Below are 23271 nucleotides of genomic sequence, written 5' to 3'. Positions count from 1 at the left end.
GTTTACTAGTGAACTCTTTAAGGCTCTAATTCTCAAGCTTGGCTGCCCATTGAATTGACTGGTAAGATTTACAAATTTACTGATTCCTGGGTCCCATTCCCAGATAATCTGATACAATTAGTCTGAGGTACAGTATGGGCATTGGGCATTTATTAAAGAACCTCAGTGACTCAACTGTACAACCAAGTTTTATAAACACTAATTTGGGAGAGATTTTAAACCTATTTCTCCCACTGTACAAATTCTGGTTACTAGGTTTGTGTAGGGCTACTATTAAAATATACTGGTGTGGGGACGCCTGGATGGTTCAGTCAGTTAAACATCTGACTTCCGCTCAGGTCATAATCCCAGGGTCCTGGAATCAAGTCCCGCGTCAGGCTCTCTGCTCAGTGGGAGCTTCTCCCACTACCCCTGCCTGCTGCTCACCCTGCTTGTGCTCTCTGTCTCTGACAAATACATAAAATCTTTTAAAAAAGATTAAAAATAAATAAATAAATAAATAAAGACAAGCTTCACTGACTCTTTGAAAAAATATATAAAAATATATATAAATAAATACATATACAAATATATATTTATTTAAGATACACACACACACACACACCAGTGTGCACACCAACTTTCATAGCAGTATTATTCATAGTAGTGAAAAGATAGAAACAACCCAGTGCCCACTGATGCATGTGAATGGATGAAGAAAATGTGCTGTGTACACACAATGGACTATTATTCAGCCTGAAAAAGGAATGAAAGTCTGATAGATACCATAGCGTGCGTGCACCTGGAAGACATCACGCTGAGTGAAATAAGTCAGACACAAAAGGACAAACACGACATGATTCCACTTTCATGAAGTCCCTAGAATAGTATAATTCATAGAGACAGAAAGTAGAGCAGAGGTTACCAGGGGCTGGGAGGAAGGCGGGTGGGGAGTTATTACTTCACGGGTACAGAGTTTCCGTTTGGGAAGATGTAAAATTTCTGGAAAAGGATGTCAGTGATGGTTGTACAGCATTGTGAATGGTCCTGATGCTGAAAAACAGTTAAAATGGCCAAATGTTGTGTTTACAACAATAATATAATTCAAACGAAAACAGTTGCTGGAGTGGGCTGTGAACCGCCTTCTCCAACTAGGTTTAGAGTGTTCTTGTGAAGGACTGTAGCTCAGGGTGGTTTCAAAATTGCCTTAATAGACTTTGTCTGGTAGTGGTTTTTCTCTCCCACGCCATTTTCAAAGAAGGTTGCTCTGTTCCTTTCCTCATAGAACCTTCCCATGTGCGCAGCCAGGTAGAGGCACGAAGCCGCCATTGGTGGCAGCGCAGCACTGGGAAGCCTATCATGGGGGGCCTTTGAGAGCAAGAACCAAGAGGTGTGCCCCCTTCACCCTCACACCTTTGAGGTGCTCCTGCCTAGACCGCTCATGGACACAGCAGACAAAACTGAGACGCCAAAAATCACCATTGTCGTGAAGTGACACTTGTCAAGAGAGGTCTCATTTTTTTCTGACTTGCTAATGCTCTGGGGGTTCTGAAGAGGAAGACAAATTGAATGGAATCATGTCTTTTTGGTATCAATTTTCATGAGGTAAATGAGGACTTTTAAAATCTGTCTCCACTGCAAGCGATGGATCACAGTATCAGAGAAAGGCTTTGATCGTGATCATGTGCTTGAGCCGAAGACAAGGAAGCTTTCTTGGCTTGGTTTTCCTATGCAAAAGGGCTGTATCATATATTCATATTGGAATCAAGTAGCAAGTTGCTCATATTTAGAATTTTTCTCAATTTTGAAAGATGTAGAGGCTAGGAGATCTGTCACATGTACTTTCTCCCCAAGAGGAAGATTCTAGAACTGCACTGTCTAGAGCGTGCTCCTGAAATGTGACCAGCACTATTGTGGGTATGAATTTCCTGGGACCGCTGTCACAAATGACCACATACTCAGTGGCTTAAAACAACACATGTTTATTGTCTTACAGTTTGAAATCAGTTTCACTGGGATGACATTGAGGTGTCTACAGGCCCACACTTCTTTTGTAGGCTCTAGAGAATAACCCCTCCCCTTTTTTTTAAGATTTTATTTATTTACTTGACAGGAAAGAGAGCAAGAGAGAGAGCAAGCACACAAGCAGGGAGAGCAAGAGAAAGACTCCCCACGGAGCAGGGAGCCCAACCTGGGGCTCGAGCCCAGGACCCTGGGATCACAACTCGAGCTGGAGACAGACGCTTAACTGAGCCACCCAGATGCTCCAGGGACAATGCATTTCTTTGCCTTTTTCCAATTCCTGAGCTTCATTCCAGGCCTCCCTCCTCTGTCTTCAAAGCCAGCAGCATAACATTAGCTGTAGCATTGCTCTCTATGTTCTGCCATCCAGTCACTCTCGGTTTCTTTTCTTTTCTTTTTTTTTTTTTTTTAAAGATTTTTATTTATTTATTTGACAGACAGAGATCACAAGCAGGCAGAGAGGCAGGCAGGTTGGGGGAGGGGAGCAGGCTCCCTGCTGAGCATAGATCCTGACTCGGGGCTCGATCCCAAGACCCTGGGGATCATGACCTGAGCTGAAGGCAGAGGCTTAACCCACTGAGCCACCCAGGTGCCCCTCAGTTTCTTTCTTATAAGGACACCTGTAATTACATTTATAGACCACTCAGATAGTCCAGGATAATTTCTCCAGCTCGAGTCTTTAGTTCAAGCACGTCTGCAATATAAGTTGAAATTCACAGGGTCTGGAGATTAGGATGTGGATATATTTGGAGGTCATTGTTCAAGCTACCATACTGAGGAACTGCATTTTGAATTGAATGAAATTTGAATTTAAATAACCATCTGGCTAGTGGCTACCATTTTGAATGGCAGAGACACAGAAGATTTTCAAATTCACAGGAGGTTCTAAAGACCCCACCGCTTTCATGTTGTCTAAAAGCCAATATCAGTTATAAAATAAATAAGTCAAGGAGATGGAACGTACAGCATAGAAAATATACTCACTCATCTTGTAATAACATTAATAACATTGAGTGGTGACAGATGATAAGTACACGTATCATGGTGAGCACTGTGTAATCAATAGAATTGTTAGATCCCTATATCGTGCACCTGAAACTAATATAACATTGTATGTCAATTATACTTAAATAATAAAAAAGATTTTTAAAGCTACACATGCCTAAAGGGAAAAGAAAAAGCCAAAAGCAGGTGCTTCATTTCATAGTCATCTTGTTTATTGTTGGTCTAGTCTTAAAAACAAAACAAAACACAACAAAAAAACCTACATAAATTTGTTATTTAGAGAATTGAGACACATCATCCCATAGATAGGATAAGGAAAACTCCTAGTGATTCTTCACCATTGAGCAAAGATTTAATGAGCATTTTTGACAGCCCAGGCACTGAACTCCGAAAGTAGTTCACAATCTACAACATAATGGATACACATCGTGATAGCGGGAAGCGGGGGAGTATGAGATCAGAAACTGACCCTAGTGAGGTCCAGGAAGGAATTCTGGAGGATGTAAAACCCAAGGTAAGAGATGGCCAAGTCAAGAAGGATAAGAAAGAACATGGGCAGAGAGAAAGGGAGAAGAAAGATATTATCGGGAGAGGGAGAAGCATGTGCCAAGGAAAGAGGTGAAGGGAGGGGTCTGGGAGTAGTGCTATATGACTGAATTATGTGGGGTCAGGAGGGGCAAGGCAGAAAGAAAAGGCAGGGGTTGAATCGTGATGGGCAGAATACGTCATGATAAGGAGTTTGGACTTTTCCCAAGTGTCCATTAGGATTAGATTGGATGCAGTTGAGAGAGGGCGAGTATGAGTGTCTAAAACCAGGCCGACGTTTATATCTGCACCAAGGCTGATGGGGAAGCTGTGCTCCATAAGGCCCTCGGGGTGCAGATTCCTGCTACCTTATTCCTTTGCCATCTCTATCTAGTGTATTCGCTAAGGCCGCCATAACAAAATACCACAAACTGGGAGGCTTAAAGAACAGAAATTTAGTGTCTCACAGTTCTGGTGCCCGGACATACGAGATGAAGGAGTTGACAGGATTGGCTTCTTCTGAGGACTGTAAGGATATACTATAGAGTATTACGCCTCCATCAGAAAGGATGAATACCCAACTTTTGTATCAACATGGACGGAACTGGAAGAGATTATGCTGAGTGAAATAAGTCAAGCAGAGAGAGTCAATTATCGTACGGTTTTGCTTATTTGTGGAGCATAAGGCATAACACGGAGGACATGGGGAGATGGAGAGGAGAAGAGAGTTAGGGGAAATCGGAGGGGGAGACGAACCATGAGAGACTGTGGACTCTGAGAAACAAACTGAGGGTTTTGGAGGGGAGAGGGGTGGGGGGTTGGTTGAGCCTGGTGGTGGGTATTAAGGAAGGCACGTATTGCATGGAGCTGTGGGTGTGGTGCATAAACAATGAATCTTGGAACACTGAAAAGAAATTTTAAAATAAATTAAAAAAAAAAAAAAAGGATAAATCTGTGCCAAGCCTCTCCCACAGCTTCCAGTAGGTTTCTAGACATCTTTGGCATTTCTTGATTAGTAGAAACATCTCTGCTTTCACCTTCATGTTTATATAGTGTTTTCCCTGTGTGTGTATGTATGCATCTCTGGTTCCAAACTTCCCCTTTTAATAGGGACATCAGTCATATTAGATGAGGGCATTCCTCTATGTCAGTATGACCTCATCTTAACCAATTTACTTCTGCGATGACCCTATATGATCACATTCCGAATAAGGTCACATTCTAAGATACTGGAGGTTAGGACTTCAAATTATACATTTTGGGGGGGGGGACAGAATTCAACCTGTAACACCCAGGATGTGGTCCTCATCCTTAGGGCCCAAGGCAGCACTAGAGACCCAGCCGCCATATTCACATTTAGAGTTTCCTTAAAGGGCCCATCCTTGCAGGTCCTTCTTCCACATGGACTCCGATGTTTGCTCTGGAGGTGCTAGGAGATTCTGGTTCTGAGGTGATCATTGGAGCATTGTACTCCTAAAGAGGCCACTGACCACTTGTTAGCAATGCCTCTTTCTTAGACATAGGGTCGGAGAAAAACCTGGCTGAAGAATGAGGACAGCAAGAGGGCAGGTTGTTGCTTTCCCAGATCATTCTAGAAGGACTTTGGGAAGAATAAGGGATTTCAGTGCACGTTCACAAGACCAAGCTGCTGGGCAATGTGGCTCATTTCCCACAGGTTGGCTTCATGTACCTCCCTTTCCCTTTTGTAGTGTCTGTTCTCCTGTGGGTTGTGGTCACTCTGTATTTATCTCCTTTACTAGACAAGGTGTGCCTTGAGAGGAAACAGAGCCCCTTTGAGGTCTGATGTGTCTCATGGAAGTGGGAGGGAGGTTGGGGATTCAAAGCTTAAAACTCAGTTCTAGCACTTATTAGCTGCAGAAATTTGACCCCGCCCCCCAAAATTTAGCTTTGTCACTTGTAAAATAAGTTAACAATATTTACCTTGTAGTGTCATTATGATCATTAAAAATAATAAGTGCAGGGCGCCTGGGTGGCTCAGTAAGTTAAAGCCTCTGCCTTCGGCTCAGGTCATGATCCCAGGTCCTGGGATCGAGTTCCGAGTCAGGCTGTCTGCTCAGCAGGGAGCCTGCTTCCTCCTCCCCCTCTCTCTGCTTGCCTCTCTGCCTGCTTGTGATCTCTGTCTGTCAAATAAATAAATAAAATCTTAAAAAAAACAAAAAATAACAAGTACAAGTGTGTGGGCTACAGGAGATGCTCAATGGTAAGTATTATCTATCATCTGTCCTAGGGTCTTTGCAGGGCCCAGCTTGGGGCGCCTTGCAGAGTAGGTGCTCAAAAATATGTACCATTATCATATGTATCTTTTTATGGCACAGGACTTCAGTGTCTGGTGAAATAAACACGATAAAATGGTTTGAAAAATTCCTCACACACAGGAGACAGATCTACCTGTGGTCAGAGGGCAAACTCTCTCGAACACAGCTAGAGATAGCCCGGAAAAGGCCTCCCAGAGAGAATTCGGGGTGAACTTGGACCAGAACGGATAATTAACTCCATGTAATGGTCTACAGGAGGAATCTTTTCCTATGATTTGGGGCTACGTATTTTATGGTGTCTGATCATAGTAAATGTCTCTCAAAGCAGTAAGCTCTCCCATACCTGCAATAATATTTTCATGGCTCACCCTGCAAGGTCAAAAGAACTGGGTGTCTTACCTACATGTAGGAAGGTGTGTTCTGAATTTCTAAAATGAGATGTTTACCCAGATATTTTTGAAGAACAGCCCAGCAATCAAGAGAAGCTGGCCCCTGGCTGTGATTTGAAGTACCTGGTATAGGGCTCTAGATGCCTTCTCGGGCAGTGCTGTCAGAAGAACTTCCTGTGAGGATGGAAATCTTCTGTGCTAATTTGGTGAGCCCTAGCTACCTGGCTATTTTGATTCAAAGTGAACAAAATTAAATATTCAGTTCAGGGATGCACTCTCAAGGGTTACTATAAAACAAATAGTAATGGAAACTGATTGATGCAAAGATAGACAAAACCAATCTATCAAACAAAACAGAGGTCGGAACTAGTCTACACATATATGGCCACTTGATTTACAACAACTGCAAATGGGCGGAATGAGCTTTTAAATGAACACGTTGGATTCATTGGATATCCACATGGGAAAAAAGGCATCTGGGTCCACTTCTATATCCCACCATCTACAACAATTGATTCCAAATGGATTACTGTTCTAAATGGAGCAAATTACAATAGTCATATTTTTAGAGGAATACTGAAGAGAAATCTTAATAACCTGGAGTAAACACAGACTTTTTTTTTAAATTTTTTTTAAATTTCTTTTCAGCGTAACAGAATTCATTGTTTTTGCACCACACCCAGTGCTCCATGCAATCCGTGCCCTCCCTAATACCCACCACCTGGTTCCCCCAACCTCCCACCCCCCGCCCCTTCAAGACCCTCAGGTTGTTTTTCAGAGTCCATAGTCTCTCATGGTTTATCTCCCCTTCCAATTTCCCTCAACTCCCTTCTCCTCTCCATCTCCCCATGTCCTCCATGCTATTTGTTATGCTCCACAAATAAGTGAAACCATATGATAATTGACTCTCTCTGCTTGACTTATTTCACTCAGCATAATCTCTTCCAGTCCCATCCATGTTGCTACAAAAGTTGGGTATTCATCCTTTCTGATGGAGGCATGATACTCCATAGTGTATATGGACCACATCTTCCTTATCCATTCATCCATTGAAGGGCATCTTGGTTCTTTCCACAGTTTGGCGACTGTGGCCATCGTTGCTATGAACATTGGGGTACAGATGGCCCTTCTTTTCACTACATCTGTATCTTTGGGGTAAATACCCAGTAGTGCAATTGCAGGGTCATAGGGAAGCTCTATTTTTAATTTCTTTTTTTTTAAGATTTTATTTATTTATTTGACAGAGAGAGAGATCACAATTAGGCAGAGAGGCAGGCACAGAGCGAGAGGGAGAAGTAGGTTCCCCACTGAGCAGATAGCCCGACGTGGGGCTCGATCCCAGGACCCTGAGATCATGAACTGAGCTGAAGGCAGAGGCTTAACCCACTGAGCCACCCAGGTGCCCCTCTATTTTTAATTTCTTAAGGAATCTCCACACTGTTCCCCAAAGTGGCTGCACCAACTTGCATTCCCACCAACCGTAAACACAGACTTCTTAAATCAGAAACACTCACCATAAAAATTGACACATTGGAATATTAAAAATTAAGATTTTTTTTTCCTCAGAAGACTTCATTCATTAAAAGAATGAAAAGAAACCCAAAATGGGAGAAGATATTTGCCACATATAGACCTGACACAGGATGCATATTGAAAAAATCCTCTTATAATGCATAAACAGACAGAGCATATCTGTCCAGGGGAATATGACTCATCAATTAAAAGAAGTGGATTGCTGACACATGCAAAAGCATGGAATCAGGAATATAGTATACACTGTATAATTCCAGGAATACAAAATTTTGAAACACATAAAGCTGGACAGTGGAGAACAAATTAGAATAGGGGAAGCCCCCAGAAAAGTGGAAATGAAGATTGACTGGGAGGAGGCATGGAACTCAAGACTCATGTGCTCAAAACTCAGCAGATGTACAATGAAGATTTGTGGATTTAATTTCGTTGAAGTTGTACATCAGAAGAAACCTTAGACATTGAATTTTAGTTAGTGATATGCAGACTAAATTACTTATAGGACATGTGTTGCTATCTGTAATGTGAAATGCAACAATATTAAGGTGGATAAAAGGATAGAAATGTAACAAAGCAAGTTTTATAAAATGTTATTCATAGAATCTATATGGTAAGTTTATGTGTGTTTACTATAAAATTCTTTAAATTTTGCTAAGTATTTGGGGCACCTGGGTGGCTCAGTCATTTAAAGCACCCAACTCTTGGTTTCAGCTCAGCTTGTGATCTCACGGTTTTGGGGCTCAGTTGTGGGATTGAGCCCTGGATGGAGCCCAGATTGAGGCCCAAAAGGAGCCCCAGGTCCAGCCCCATGTCGGACTCCGCATTCAGTGTGGAGTCTGCTTCAGATTCTTTCCCCCCTCCCTCCCCTTCTCCCCTCCCTGCGCTCACACACACTCTCTCTCTCTGAAATAAATAAATAAAATGTAAAAAAAAAAAACTTTGCTAAATATTTGTAAATTATTATAATCAAATATTAGGAAAAATACAGTTGAAAAGAACAGCTCACAAACATGAGCAAAATTTCAACAGACACTAAATAAAGTTATTTCTAAACAACTAATAAATGTGAAAAAGTGCTCAACTTCATTAACTATCAAGGGAGAAGCAAATTAAAATCACATAAGACACAATCATCTCCTACCAAAATAGCCAAATGAAAACAGATGGAAAATCCCAAGTATTGATAAAATATGGAACAACCAGAACTGTCTTACTTTGCTGATAGGAGTCTAACTGGCACACTTTGGAAAACTGTATTAAAATATCCAAATTTGAACATGGCATAACCTATGACCCAACAATTCCATTTCTAGACAAATATCCAAGAGAAATGCATTCATGATTCATCATGTTCATTGAAAGATCTCTATTACAGTGTTCATCACAATATTTTTAGTAGGTCCAAGATATACACCTATTTCAGTGTTATCAACAATTGACTTGATAAATAAAATGTGGTATATTCATACGGTGGAATGCAATACAGCAATACAGCAATTCTCATGAACGGGCTGTAAGTGAAGTTGACATATGGATGAACCTAATGAACGTAACAGTGAGTTAAAGAAACTAGACATAAAGAGTGTGTGCTGTAATGGTCCCGTTCATCATGTACAACAAACACAAAGCAGCTAGTCTACTCACGACTTAGAATTCTAAGGATAGTGGGTAACCCTGGGGTGGGAGGGAAGTGGTTAGTGATTGGAGGGAAACACTTTTGGGATGCTGGTTAACCATGTTCTGTTTCTTGACCTGGTTGCTGATGTGATCCATTTGTGAAATTTCATTTATAATTTGTGTACTTATCTATACATATGTAATATTTCAATAAAAAGCAGCTTTTGCCAGAAGCTATGAGCAATATGGGGCCACAGAGGATTTGCCATTTGAGAGACTTGAGAATGATTTGAGAGACAGGATTAGATGTGCATTAGAAAGATTAATCCCTGGCTTTGTGGAGGATAGCAAGGAGAGGAACTAAGGAAGTGTTCGTAGAAGTAATCCAGGCAAGCGATTATGAGGGCCTGAATTAAAGTAGGGCAGTAGGGCTGACAGGGACAGAGGATAGCTGATATTTAGAGAAGAAACAGAACTGCAAGTCACTAAATCCCTCTGCACCTCCCTACCTCACTTGAAAAATGGAAGTAACAGTAGCTACTTCACTGGGGCTATTTTGATGACTTAATGATCTGTTCCAAATCAAACGGACAACAAAGTCACTGCTCATTGCATACTATGCAGAGCCAGATACAAGGTATTCAGATTAGGAAGTTTTAAGGGAAACATCTTAATTTGGCAAGGTCCAAGCAACCCTGCCTTCTTTCAAGCACACGTAAATCCACCTCCCTGCCTAAGGCTGGGTCCCGTGGAACACAGAGTAAATGGCTACGGTTAGGAATACGACAGTACATGTCAGAACCTGAGCGCGATCTGTTCCTACCGGGCCACAGGTAAGAAACAGGTGAGGGCTCTTCAGGGGCGGGAGTTCCAGCAACCGGAACCCAGCCCCTCCTCCCTACCCGCTCGGCTCAGAGGCGGGGCCACTGAAGGGGGCGGGGATCCAGGCCAAGGGGGTGGAGTTGGGGCCAGAAAAGATGCAATTGAATGCGCTCAGGGCTGTGTTCTCGCGGTTTGTGGGAGCCTCTCCGCAGTCTCGCGAGGGTGCGGGTCTTCGCCGGTACTTGGTTAGGCGGTTGGGTTCCTCCGACAGCTGGAGGCGCCGGACGGGTGCGGTCTGCCTTGGAGCGGTTGTGCCGGAGGCGAGGTGCGACCCGGGCTTTGGGTTCTCGGGCTAGACCCCGCCTTCACCCGCCTTCTCTCTGCCGGCCGGCAGAGCGGCTCTGCAGTCACTTGGCAGAAGGACCCCGGGGTAGGGGGCCGCGACCCGATGAGGCCCCGCTGGGTTCTGACGCTCACCCTACTTGTGTTGTATGCAACCTTGAAGGGGACATTTGGGTTAAAAATAGTGAACTTGTGGTTCTATTGCAAACACACTTTTTAGTGCATGCAGTACGTCCAGTATACCATGCTTGTAGGGGATTAACTGCCCTACTTAGTCCAGCCCCCACCTTTTTTTTTTTTTTAACACGGGCTAATTTACGGAGAGTTCGAGTGCAGCCACACTTAGATTTTGAACTTCGTTTATAATGCCCTTAAAATGTCTTCGTTATAAGACCCTTAAAAGCAGCCCTACTCACCTCCTAAAAAGGTAATGCAGATTTCTGCAGTAAGGGAGCATGGCAGTATGTACTGAATTCTTGCACTTGTCAAAAACCACAAAATCACCTTCAAGTACCTAATAGTAAACGTCTTGAACCTGACTCTGTGTTTCAGTGAAGGAAAAGCACTGCCAGAAAAGTAGGGGTCGGGGGAGGCAAAGGAGAATCCCAAAGCATGAAGACACTTGTAGACTTCTGAATTTTCACGTAGAAAATGACAAGTGTTGGCGAGGAAATGGATGGAGAGCTTGGAACCCTTGTGCACTGCTGGTGGGCACATAAAACGGTTTAGCTGCCGGGCGCCTGGGTGGCTCAGTGGGTTAAGCCACTGCCTTCGGCTCCGGTCATGATCTCAGGGTCCTGGGATCGAGTCCCGCATCGGGCTCTCTGCTCAGCAGGGAGCCTGCTTCCCTCTCTCTCTCTCTGCCTGCCTCTCTGTCTATTGTGATCTCTCTCTGTCAAATAAATAAATAAAATATTAAAAAAAAAAACGGTTTAGCTGCTGTGGGAAAGTGTGATGGGTTCTCAAAAAGTTATACACAGAGGCGCCTGGGTGGCTCAGTGGGTTAAAGCCTTTGCCTTCAGCTCAGGTCATGGTCTCAGGGTCCTGAGATGGAGCCACGCATCAGGCTCTCTGCTCAATGGGGAGCCTGCTTCCCCCTTTCTCTCTGCCTGCCTCTCTGCCTTCTTGTGATTTCTGTCTGTCAAATTAAGAAAAAAAAATTAAATTAAAAAAAAAAAAGTTATACACAGAGTTAGCATCTGATCCAGCAATTCCACTCTCAGCGTAAACCCCAGAACATTGAAAGCAGGGACGCAAAGTTACTTGTATACCCATGTTCATAGTAACATTATTCCCAATAGCCAAACGGTGGAAGCAGCCCAAATACATGTAGAGATGAGGGATAACAAAATGTGGTATATACATGCAATGGAGTACTCGTCACCCTTAGAAAAGGGGTAATACCTGGTGCAACATAGGAGAACCTGGAAAACATGGTAAATGAAATAAGCCAGAATCAAAGACAGATACTGTATGATTCCACTTCTATGAGGTACTTAGTGTAGTCAGATTGATAGAGACAAAAAGTAATAGGTGTTACCAGGATCTAGGGAGAGGAGAGCATGGGGAGTTAACTGTTTAACAGGTACAGAATTTCTGTTAGGGATGATGGAAAAGTTCTGGAAAAGTGATGGTTGCATAACATTGTGAATGTAAGTAATGCCTCTGAATTACACACTTAAAAATTGTTTATGGGAGCACCTGTGTGGCTCAGTCAGTTAAGCAACCTTTAGCACAGGTCATGTTCCCATGGTCTTGGGATCTAACCCGTATTAGGATTCCTGCTCAGCAAGAAGCCTGCTTCTCCTTCTCCCTCAGCCTGCTGCTCCCCCTGCTTATGTGCTCTCTCTTACTCTCAAAATAATAAAATCTTTTACAGAAATCGTTTATGGTATATATACTTCACCACACACACAAGAAGCAAAACTCATCGATAAATACACTCTAAAGTTGCAACTAGTCATTGGAAAACCTTGTCTTAACTTTAATTCCAGAATCTGGGTTGTACAAACATAATTTGTGAAACCCTTTTCAAATTTTGATTTGAAAACTAAATGAAAAGAATTCATGTTCAGCGCTTACTAGATGCTATTTTTCAATGTATGTGTGTTTGTTTTAAACTCTGAATACACTAGGGAGTATGTGTCCGGAACTCCCAGATACCCAAGTGCATACATTGTGTTATATAGGCTGGAGACAACAGCATCCATCCTCTTGTTAGGTATTTGGATATGAACTATTTTGGTATCTTGCATTTGGCCTTTCTATCAATCAATATCATTAGGAAAAATATAAAACTAGCTCTTTCTAAACATACAGGCAAGATGGATGGCAGCTTCCATACTGTTATTAGGATGGATTTTATCTTAGGGGGTTTTTTGGGGGGGTGGGGTGGGGAGGCTAAATGCTCCTTGCATATAGTTCATGTATTTCAAATATCATTTTCTTAGCCATTTGACAAGTAAGAAAATGCCAATTTATTTTCTCCCCTTCTGTAGATGGGAAAATAGAAGGTGCTGAAGCTGAGATGGTGTGATGCTGAAATCTACAGCATCTCCTCCAAAGATCATTTGCACTCTTGTGTTTTAATTTGGACTAATTTTTCACTGTGAAATGAAATTCATTTCTCTTGAAATCAGAGGAGTGATTGTTGCCCAGATAGAACACGTTTAGCTGCCCACAACCGTGCTTTCAAGGTTGTCCGCTAACTTTGCGTAGATGTGAGTAGAATTATTCTTTTTTTCCACCGTAAAAATGTGTGACCATTATTTAGAGCAATGAGTTCCTATTAAGCTTTGTGTAAAGTTAAATAAGTCTGCAAGTGAGACACTTGAGATGTTAATAGTAGTTTATGGTGAAGAAGTAATGTCAAGAGCGGGAGTTTTTGACTGGCACAAAATGTTGAAAGAAGGCAGAGGTGATATCTGTGACGATGTGGGAAGGGCTGTCCCATTGCCCACAGAACACGTGAAAACAATGAGAGGGTCAGAAATTTGGTTTATTTACATAGTCAATTAACTGTAAGAAAAATGGCCGAAACGTGAAATTTAGACAAAGAAACAGACTCATGCTGAAAGAAAACCTGCATGTGAGGAAAGTTGCTAGGAGGATTGTATCTCATTCCATTGTGGTTGATGATCCTGCGGAAGCCAAACAAAACCAGAGCTGCACGTGAACCTGCCACTTGGGTATATATTCAAGGCACAATCCTACAGTTTAGTTTCACTGGTCTTGGCGAAACTTCTGTCTGAATCTAAAATGAGCTGAGCTTCTACATGTTCCCTTGGCTTCGTAGGTATATGAGTTGAGCAGAGTCAAGCCTGTAGTGTTGAGTGTGATAAAGCAGAGAGCGTGGGGCTCAAGGTTTATTAGGAACCCAGCAAACTCACCACGGGACTTAAAATTTCTACCTTGTTTCTTCAGGGTGAGCGCATTTGAATAATCAGTAGGTTACCTACAGGCTGAGCAGTTACACTTTCAACAGGATGCTAGAGATCATTGTTACTCTGTATGGAGATATTTCAAGAAAGATAAGAATGGCCATCTTTAGGCAGATATTCAGACTTGTAATAATGAGACTTTTCGTAGTGGGAAATTGAGCTCAGACATGGAAATAGGTATTCAAATCTGTCATCAAGAAAGAAAACAGAATTATTTGAGAGAAAGCACATAAGTAGGGGAGAGAGGGAGGAGGGAGAAGTAGCCCACCCTCCCCACCCCCTCACTGAGCAGGGAGCCAGCTGTCCAACTCGATCCCAAGATCATGCCCTGAGCAGAAGGAGCCTTTAGCTGATGATCCAGCCAGCCACCTCCTAAATCTCAATTTTAAGTAGATTTTTATATATAAATTCTTTGGGTCTGGAATGTGGTACAAAAGGTAGACAAATAGAGCTCCATTTTGTTGCTAACTTCCTTCACCAGGAGAATGAGATGCCATGCTTTGAGAGAGTTTTGGAAGGCATCACTGCCATTAGCAACACATTAACAAGTTTTCACATTAACAACAACTTACTGAGTGTGGTGGTCCTATCCTATGCATGAGCTCTAATAAGCATTCATAGAAGGGAAGGCACTACCTTGGCCACCAATAGCTTTAAGTACATTATGGTCAAGTCACTTGGCAGTTTTGCTGAAACACGAACAAAAAAAGCATTGCTAATAGACATCAGACTTGAGATACAGAAGTAATAGGTGAAACATGATTTCATATACATTTTGGTAAACCTAGAAAACAATTTCAGATATTGTTGTCCATGCACATTGGCATCTTAAGGAGCTAGTTGATCATGTGCTGTTCCTTCCCATAAGAAGAGATTTTGAGTTCAATCAGGATGAACTTCTCATTCAGAAACCTATGTTTGTGCCCGTTTCCTTCCCAGTCTGTGGTAGGATACTGTCATCATTCAGTATTGGTATGTTTCAACTTACACACACCGGAAATTACTGTGTAGGACTGAAGTCAGAGCCCTGTGCTGGTGTCTCTGAAAAGACTAGTTTTATTAGTTATACTATTCAGGTTTTTTGTTGTTTTAAAAAGACCCCCAAAAATCCAAGTCTGCATTTTGTGGAACATAAGCCAAAACTAATTGAGGTTGTTATGGAAAAAATGTCTCATTTTTAATGGACTGTATTACCTCTGGGATCCTGCTGGCCAAAGTTGTATAGCCCATAAGGCAAAAGTTACAATTAGAATAATGGTTTTCATATTGTATTAATTTGTTTTCATTACTAAATTTTTACAACTTGATCTTTGGAGGCGCTTTGTACTGTGTAAATGAAATTTACTGGAAGTATACATAAGTAAACCATAAATTGACATCCTAATAAACCCTAAATGATTTTTTTATATTAGTTTTGATCATCTGTGTTGTTTTATGGGGTATTTGCTAATCCTTGGTATTTTAGCCACATGCTCGTGTCTCGTGATTTAAATCTAAATGAAGTTTAACTTCATTGCCATACCTCTGAAATTTTTTTAAAAAATTGACTAATGAATAGGTAAGATCTACCCCCGCTTGCATATCCATAAGGTACTAATAAAAATCCTGTAGGAGGCAGCGTGGTGGAGTTCCAGCTCCAGCTATATTTGCGATCTTAAGCTTTCCATTTGTATTAGTTACCAGAGGCTGCTAGGCTCTATAACAAATTAGTACAAACGTGGTGGCTTAAAACAACAGAAATTTGTTCTCTCACAATTTTGGAGGTCAGAAATCAGATTCCCGGGGTCAAATTAAATGCACACTCTCAAGGTGGGGCTGGGGGGTGGGGGAGAGTGTATTTCTGGAGTCTTCCAGAACTTCTGGTGGCTGCCACCTACCCCTAGCCTGCAGCTGTATTGTTCCATAATCTTCAAGGCCAAAATCAGATCTTTCTGGTGTCTTCTCATGGCCTCCTCCCTTGAGCACAGACTCTCCTTCTGCCTCCTTCTCATAAAGGCACTTGTGGGGCGCCCGGGTGACTCAGTCGGTTAAGCATCTGACTCTCAATCTCAGCTCAGGTCTCGCTCTCAGTTTTGAGTTAGAGCCCTGCAGTTGGGCTTCACCTGGGTCTGCTGAAAAGATTAATTAAATAAAGGCACTGTGATTAGATTTCCGGCTCAGAGATTATCCAGGATAATCTTCCCATCTCAGGAACCTTGACCTAATCACACCTGGGAAGACCCTTTTCCAAATAAGCTAACACAGGTTTGAAATTAGGACCCGATTATATTTGAAAGTCATTATTCTGGTCTACTATGCCATAGGTTTTTCTCTTCTGCAAAACCTCGGCAACAGTATTGCCAACGAAACTTTCTTTTTTCTTTTTTTTTTTTTTTTAATAATTTATTTATTTGAGAGAGAGACAGTGAGAGAGAGCATGAGCGAGAAGGTCAGAGGGAGAAGCAGACTCCCTGTGGGGCTGGAAGCCCGATTCGGGACTCGATCCTGGGACTCCAGGATCATGACTGAACTGGAGGCAGTCGCTTAACCAACTGAGCCACCCAGGCGCCCCCAAAACATTCTATAATAATGGAGATGTCCTGTATCTGTTGTCTGGTACAGTAGCTTCTAGCCACAGGAGACCACTGAGCATTTGAAGCATGGCTGATGCAACCAAGGAGCTGAATTTTTTCATTTTACTCAGTTTTAATATACTTTATTTATTTGACACAGAGAAATCACAAGTAGGCAGAGAGGCAGGCAGAGAGAGAGGAGGAAGCAGGCTCCCTGCTGAGCAGAGAGCCCCATGTGGGGCTCGATCCCAGGACCCTGAGACCATGACCTGAGCTGAAGGCAGAGGCTTTACCCACTGGGCCACCCAGGCACCCCTATTCAGTTTTAACTTAAATAGACCCATGTGACGTGTGACTTGGGCATATTGGGCAGCACAGTTCTAATATCTATAGTTCTAAATTCTGAACTCTGAGGCCCCTTAGGAGAAAAAAAAAAAAAAAGGTAGTGTCCTTTTTTTCTTTTTCCCCCTTATCTGGCTTAAGACTGCTTCCATCTTCCACCTGCTATTGTTTAGTCTAATGGACTTTAAACTTTTTAGCACCAAAACCCTTTCTACTGGGGGGCACCTGGGTGGCTCAGCTGGTTAAGTGGTTGCCTTCCGCTCGGGTCATGATCCCAGCTTCCTGGGATCCAGTCCCACATCAGGCCCCTTTCTCAGTGGGGGAGTCTGCTTTTCCCTCTGCCTGCCACTCCCCCTGCTTCTGCTAGCTCTCTGACAAATACAGAAGATTAAAAAAAAAAAAAAAAAGGCAACAAAAAACTGGAAAACCAAAGTGTAAACTGGGCTGTACTGGTTGAGGTTTGGTAGTGGGAGAGGAGGGTGGGGGGAGGACCAATGGCCAACCCAGGGTCTCCACCTGTTCACCTGGCCCAGGTGACTCTTCTAGGGGCAGTGGCAGTGGTTGGTGACACCAGTGGTTATTCTTGGCAAGCGTGTTTGCTATTCACACCCTGAGACAGTGGCTAGCAAACAGTGGTTCCCTTGGCCCCTTATCCCTGAACCACTGTTGATGTCCTGTTTTACTAGAACTTAGGGCTGCGGCCCCAACAGAGGCTTTAGGACTCTCCATTCTTCTTTCCCTTTTCCCACTTAGCACTTGAAGTCACCTCATACAGGCCTTTTGTTCTCCCAACCACCCGGCACCCCGACACCCCTCCACCACCATCCTCCACCTTGCTGACCAGTTCCTACACTGAGCAAGGAAGCCTCACAGGTCTTTATAATGGAGGACTCCATCAGCGGATCAGTTCCACAGTATTCATGGACTTTTGTCTGTTTTATTCACTGATGTGGTCACAAAACCTACAGCAGTACTTGGCCCATGATACGTGCTCTAGTTACTGTATGGAAATAAAGCCAGCATTTTGGTATAGAAATACTAAACACCAACACTGTCATTTTATTATAAGGACCATACAATATAGAAATGATACTATAGTTCTACCAATAAATGACATTTACTGAGCACTTATTACTTTACCAGGTAGTTACTATGCATAGACTCAACTTTAAACTATGAGGATTAGCAAGAGACTAAACCTATGTTTAGTGTTGTGCCCCTTCTAGTGTTCTTACTGGCTGTAAGCCACTCACTTGAGTGCCATATATAATTCAACCAATATTATTGATATTAGGCTTAATTATAAATGATACTGCTCCTTGTAGTATACTCGTGATGGGCTTAGGGCTCAAATATACCAGAATCATTATGACAGGAGCTTGATTAGCCCCTGGGAATATGAGAGAAATCAAGATGGGGGGGCACCCGGGTGGCTCAGTGGGTTAAGCCTCTGCCTTCTGCTCAGGTCATCTTAGGGTCCTGGGATCTAGCCCCACAACGGGCCTTCTGCTCAGCGAGGAGCCTGCTTCCCCCACTCTGTTAAATAAATAAAATCTTGAAAAAAAATAAATAAATAAAAACAAAGAAACCAAGATGGATTTCAGTAAAGTAGGGGCAGGGCAGTCAGGTAACCACTGACTAGACTTAAGTATGACAAGGCTGTTATAGGATCCTAGAGATTTCTACAAGAGCACTAATGGGGGGGGTGGTGAGGGGAGAGATGACGGTGGCCACAAAGAAGTTGGTTAAGAGCAGAAAAGAGTATGGGTGCAAGGGAACATTTCTAGGTAAACATTACAGCACTCAGAGACCTGGGAGGCCAGTAGGTTATGAAATATCATCTTAGCCTGCATACAAGCAGTCATTTCTCTGCACTTTCGCTTTGCTTCCCCCCAAAACCTTTACACACTTCTCTCTTGGGGCCTTTTGTTTTCACTCTGCCTGAAACGTTCTTCACCCAAATACAGAACCACAGCATCTCCAGATCCCAATCCCAGTCCCCCTTGGCCAGCCCTGAGCTCACGTCCTTTATTTACAGCGCACATACATGCGGTTCCTCTCTCCCTTCCCTACTCTCCTCCCCTTGAGCAATTATGGCCTTCTCACATAGTTGTTCAATAGATGACCTGAAAAATAATCCTGAGGCTGGATTTTACTGTCATATGCAAGTGTAAATGAAGTTTAGAAGAAAAGGCTGGCACAATGTTATGAAATAAGCATTAAGAGTGACTCCAAGGTGAATATTAAATATCTTTATTGAAAACTTCAGGAAAATGAGGTATTTGCAGACATTCAGGGCTGGTCAACTAACTACTAACTACTAACTGGTCAGGGCAAACAACTAACACATACTAGGCTCTGTTCATCTGGCTACACTGTCTCATTTCTTCCCACAGGAAAACATCCCCAGCACCTTCAAGATTTTGAGATTCTAACAATCTAGCACCACTGTATTGTTTAAATCCCCTCATAGCTCCTTATGCTCATTCATCAAAAACACCTAACATGCAGACAGATGCCCCCTTTCTGCCAAATTCTGGGTAACTTCCATAGGTTTGATGTAATTAAATACTAAGACCACCTTATATTCGTAACAGCTCTAACTGTGGTCTCCCCTGACCAAACCGGCCTCAGCTGTTTCAGTATTACTATGGTACCACTAGAACGTTAAATGCCAAGAGAGAGAAGTGACTTTCCAGGTGGTCACATGGCCAGAAAATTATATTAGGACCCTTGTTCAGGGCTACACACATGGTGTGTAGTACCTAACCTGTCTGTTGCTTCATCTGTAAAATGAGAGAACAGTTCCGACCTCACAACTAAAGGACAGTTGGAAATAAAAAAACACCTGCTATGCTGCCCGATCACCACCGGCACTGTCCTGTTGCTAACACCTGTGAAGGCTATGCTGGACATGTGGCTGCTCCAAGTGAGGAGGAATATCTGACCTCATTAGAGGCGTGTGTGTACCGTAAACTGCAGAATTGGTATAAGTCAATAAAAATACCAGCATTGGAAAATTCCAGCTTCCACCGCTTGTGCCTGTAGTCTTCAACCTATAAAGAAGAAAAAATTCCAAATGACCTTTCAAACAGAAAACACCTTGTGTAGACTTTTTCCCCTACCTTCAAAGATAAGCATCTCTGGAGGTATCCTCAAACTACGGTTAGATTCAAATTCATCACTGTGCTAGGAACTGAATAAAAATATCACGAAGGAGCTCTTGGGTAGCTCAAGCATTTGCCTTGGGCTCAGGTCATGATCCCCGGGGCCTGGGATGGAGCCCTGAGTTGGGCTCCCTGCTCAGCAAGGTGTCTTCCTCTGCCCCGCCGGCGCCATGCTGCTGACCTGTGCTCGCCATCGCGTGCACGTGCTCTAAGATTAATAAAATCTTAAAGTCACCAAGGTGCTTGAACCAAAAGAAAATTTCCCTCTGGTTCAGCTGTGACTCCAGACAGGATCCAAAGAGGAGTTCTACGATCTCTTCCCTGGGTTTTATGGAGACTTACTTTACCCTTCTGTGTTAGCCTCTTAAGGCACTGCGTCAGCCTTAAAAGGGCACAGGAAAGGGCCGGTTGGGTTTTCTACTGGGTTCTCTACGATGCCTGCACTCCTCTCATCTATCCCCTGGATCTCACTCAGCGCTTTCTTGAAGAGTCCGAAAACCCACCAGAAGCAGCTGCTGTGCCGGGGGAGCCCGGGAACGCGCATTCCCCCAATCCGAAGTCCACTGAACAGAACACGTGGGTGCCCCGGTCGCCACCGGCCGCGTGCTCCGAGCCTGGGTCCTCGCATTTCTCTCCAGGACGCGGACCTACCTGCGCGTAGAGCTCAGCCCACGCAGCCCCGCACACGTCGGTGACAAACTCTCTGGTCCCCGGGTCGGGCCGGGCTCCCGCAGGCGCAGGCGGGCCGGCCCCGAACCCGCTACGAGGTGGCCGCAGAGGCGCCCTGGGAGAGCAAAGCGCGAGGTTGTTAGAGCGGCGGCTCCGGGCGCGGGGAAGCCTGCGGGCGGCTCCGCGCGGCGCCTGTGCCTCGCGCGGCCCCGGGACGAACTGGGCCGCCCGTCCCCCGGGCCTCGGAGGAGACTGCTCTACCCCTGCGTTCTGGCCGCCGGGAGCAGCGGAGCTCAGGGCGGGCAAAGCTCGAGGGGACGCGGGGCGAGCGTAGCCCCAGCCGGGCCCGCAGGCCGGGCGCCCTCGCCGCCGCACCCGCGCACATTCACGGCTCACCTCCGCGAGACGCGGGCGGCGCAGAGACCCTCACGGTCTCGCGGCCACCAGGACTACCGCGCGGCTAGCAGGAGGCGGAGCGGCGGGCAGCCTATCCCGGGAAGCCTCCGGCCGGGGGCGGGGCGGGGCGGGGCGGGGCGGGCCCGGCTATTGGTGCCCGCGGCCCTGGGCCCGCCCAGGTCCTTCGGGCTCTTCCGCGGCTGGAGGACGAGCTAGGCCTGCGCGGAGCATCTTTCTCGGAATCGGGAGTCCTGGCTCCTCCCCTGGCCCCTCGCGGTTCTGGTTCTCGCGGGCAGCGTGCTTTCCTTGGGGTCCCTCCTGGAGGAGGGAGCGGGTTCACGGTCACTCTAGGGCTGGGCCAGGACCCAGAGAGGCCCTTTCCCATGACTAGACCAGCCCGGCGTGTGTTCCGAGTCCGTCCTAATGAACCGTAAGCTCCAAGAGAAGCCGGACCGAGCCTCTTTGACCACGTTCACTCAGGGCCCCTCCTAAATCCGAGAGGACCATTGTGCATTCATCAGCCGAGCTCAGTAAGTCGACCATAAACGGCACGGGCTTGGGGAGCACCATAAACCTTCCCTAGGTGACAGTCTCAAACTTGACAAACAAGTGGAATAAAATCGGAGTATATGCGAAAATAAGAGAACTCCGATTACAGTCCTAAGAATTTGCCATCTGTTAACTGATTTAGCCTTAGAAGTATCTTTTCTCAGGCCCACATTTTAAATGGGGAAACACACGCAGAGTAGCTTTCCGAGGTGACAGAGTAGCTAGCAAGTGGTGGATCTGGGATTTCAACCCCAAAAGTCTTATTAAAAAGTAGAGCCCCTCAAAACACTACCACACTGCCTCTCCCCAGGTGTGTGGAGCCAGATGGGAAACCAATAGCATTTCCATTTGACTGTCTGATCAGGATAGGCCTTCTCTGTGTGGTTGGGGGTCAGGAGGCCTAAAGAACAGGAAAGCACTTGACCTTTTTAGGACCAAAAAGTATAAAAGGAATTTAAGGATGTAGGAGCAGAGTGGCCTGAGATGAGGCTGCACGGGGGCCAGACAATGCTGGAGACCCTGGTAGAGTGTGTTTTTTATGCAAAGAACAATGAAAAGCTATTCAGGCAGTTTTTAGGAGGGAAAATGATAGGATCTGAGGTAGGGTGTGGTTTGGGAGTCATTAAGATGCCTTTGCTGAGGAGAAGAAATGGAATAAATTTTATTTTTTTTAAAGATTTTATTTATTTATTTGACACACAGAGATTGACAGCAAGAGGGAGCACAAGCAGGGAGAGCTGGAGAGGGAGAAGCAGGCTTCCCACTGAGCAGGAAGTCCGATGCAGGGCTTGATCCCAGGACCCTAGAATAAATTTTATTAGTAAGTCCCGGCAGCCAGCCACTCCCTACTTTGTGGATATTCGTAAGATGAATGTAAAATGAGTTAGAGTGGCAGAGGGCATATCATGTTGCTGTCCCTTTAACTTATCTCAGAGTCTTCTAATCATGTCTCTAGTTTTGCATCTGTTCTAGTTATAGTCCCTCTGGGTAGTAAAAAGGTATTACCTTTCCTTCAGTTATGGCAACGAATGTGGACAAGTTAACTGCCTGGGAAGAATTGTCAGCAAAGAGATGAACGTAGGAATTCAGCAGCCACCTATGAACGTAGGAATTCAGCAGTGACCCAGCAGGCGTGAGAGTGGTTGTGCAGAATGTCTTCCTCCCGAGCCACGTGATAAACACTGGATGAGGTCATGGAAGAATGACAATTAAGGTTTCACTTGAACTTGGGAGAAATCCACCTCAGTCTGAGGACTTCACACCTCTGGGCAAACCACAACTGTAGTTCATTTGAAATGGTAAAAACCATTTGTTTGGGGTAGAGGAAAAATGTCTTCTCAACTATTAAAAAAAAAAAATTCAAATTAATACAGAGATGATGGAGTGAAATTAACTCATCGTATAACTGGTTTTGGAGTTAAATTCAGGGTCATCTGTGTTTGTTGTGAAAAATACTTCTAATTCAGGTTAAAGAAAATGGAATCATTTCTTTATGATTATTTGACCTGATTATTTGAGAGAAATCTGTCCAGCCTGAGAGAATTTAGCTCGACCTAGAGGACCAGGGAGCCAGGTGGAAAAGCACAGGAGACCTGATGAGCAGGTACTGCCTTCAGGCTTCCCAGAACTCCCACCTCCGTAAACCAGTA

At 44.3% G+C, this 23271-nt stretch overlaps 1 protein-coding gene, 1 long non-coding RNA gene and 1 other non-coding gene across 4 annotated transcripts in view; 1 reads left to right on the top strand and 2 right to left on the bottom strand.

The window, feature by feature from the left end:
- The window catches only part of LOC125094174 (translation initiation factor IF-2-like), a 30598-nt gene extending 16450 nt beyond the window's left edge, over positions 1-14148 (top strand). The window contains exon 4 of the mRNA XM_047719858.1: positions 13006-14148. Within this exon, the coding sequence (XP_047575814.1) occupies positions 13006-13043 (38 nt within the window). The 3' untranslated portion in view covers positions 13044-14148. The remainder of the gene's footprint in view (positions 1-13005) is intronic.
- A 1504-nt stretch (positions 14149-15652) lies between these two features.
- LOC125093721 (uncharacterized) lies at positions 15653-21066 on the bottom strand. Of its 2 annotated transcripts, none has more exons than XR_007125324.1 (4): positions 20660-21066; positions 19849-19897; positions 18807-18967; positions 15653-16058 (listed from the first exon to the last, which is right to left on the bottom strand). It is a non-coding gene; the product is annotated as an uncharacterized LOC125093721 (long non-coding RNA). The 2 variants fall into 2 exon arrangements; XR_007125325.1 differs by having other exon boundaries at positions 15653-16055.
- LOC125094621 (small nucleolar RNA SNORA26) lies at positions 20282-20403 on the bottom strand. Its single transcript, XR_007125630.1, has one exon. It is a non-coding gene; the product is annotated as a small nucleolar RNA SNORA26 (small nucleolar RNA).
- Positions 21067-23271: the final 2205 nt, after the last annotated feature.

This window comes from Lutra lutra, chromosome 2 (genome assembly GCF_902655055.1).
Source record: "Lutra lutra chromosome 2, mLutLut1.2, whole genome shotgun sequence".
Taxonomy (NCBI): Eukaryota; Metazoa; Chordata; class Mammalia; order Carnivora; family Mustelidae; genus Lutra; species Lutra lutra.
The sequence above is the reverse complement of the archived record's forward strand: the minus strand, read 5'-3'. Positions and strand labels throughout refer to the sequence as shown.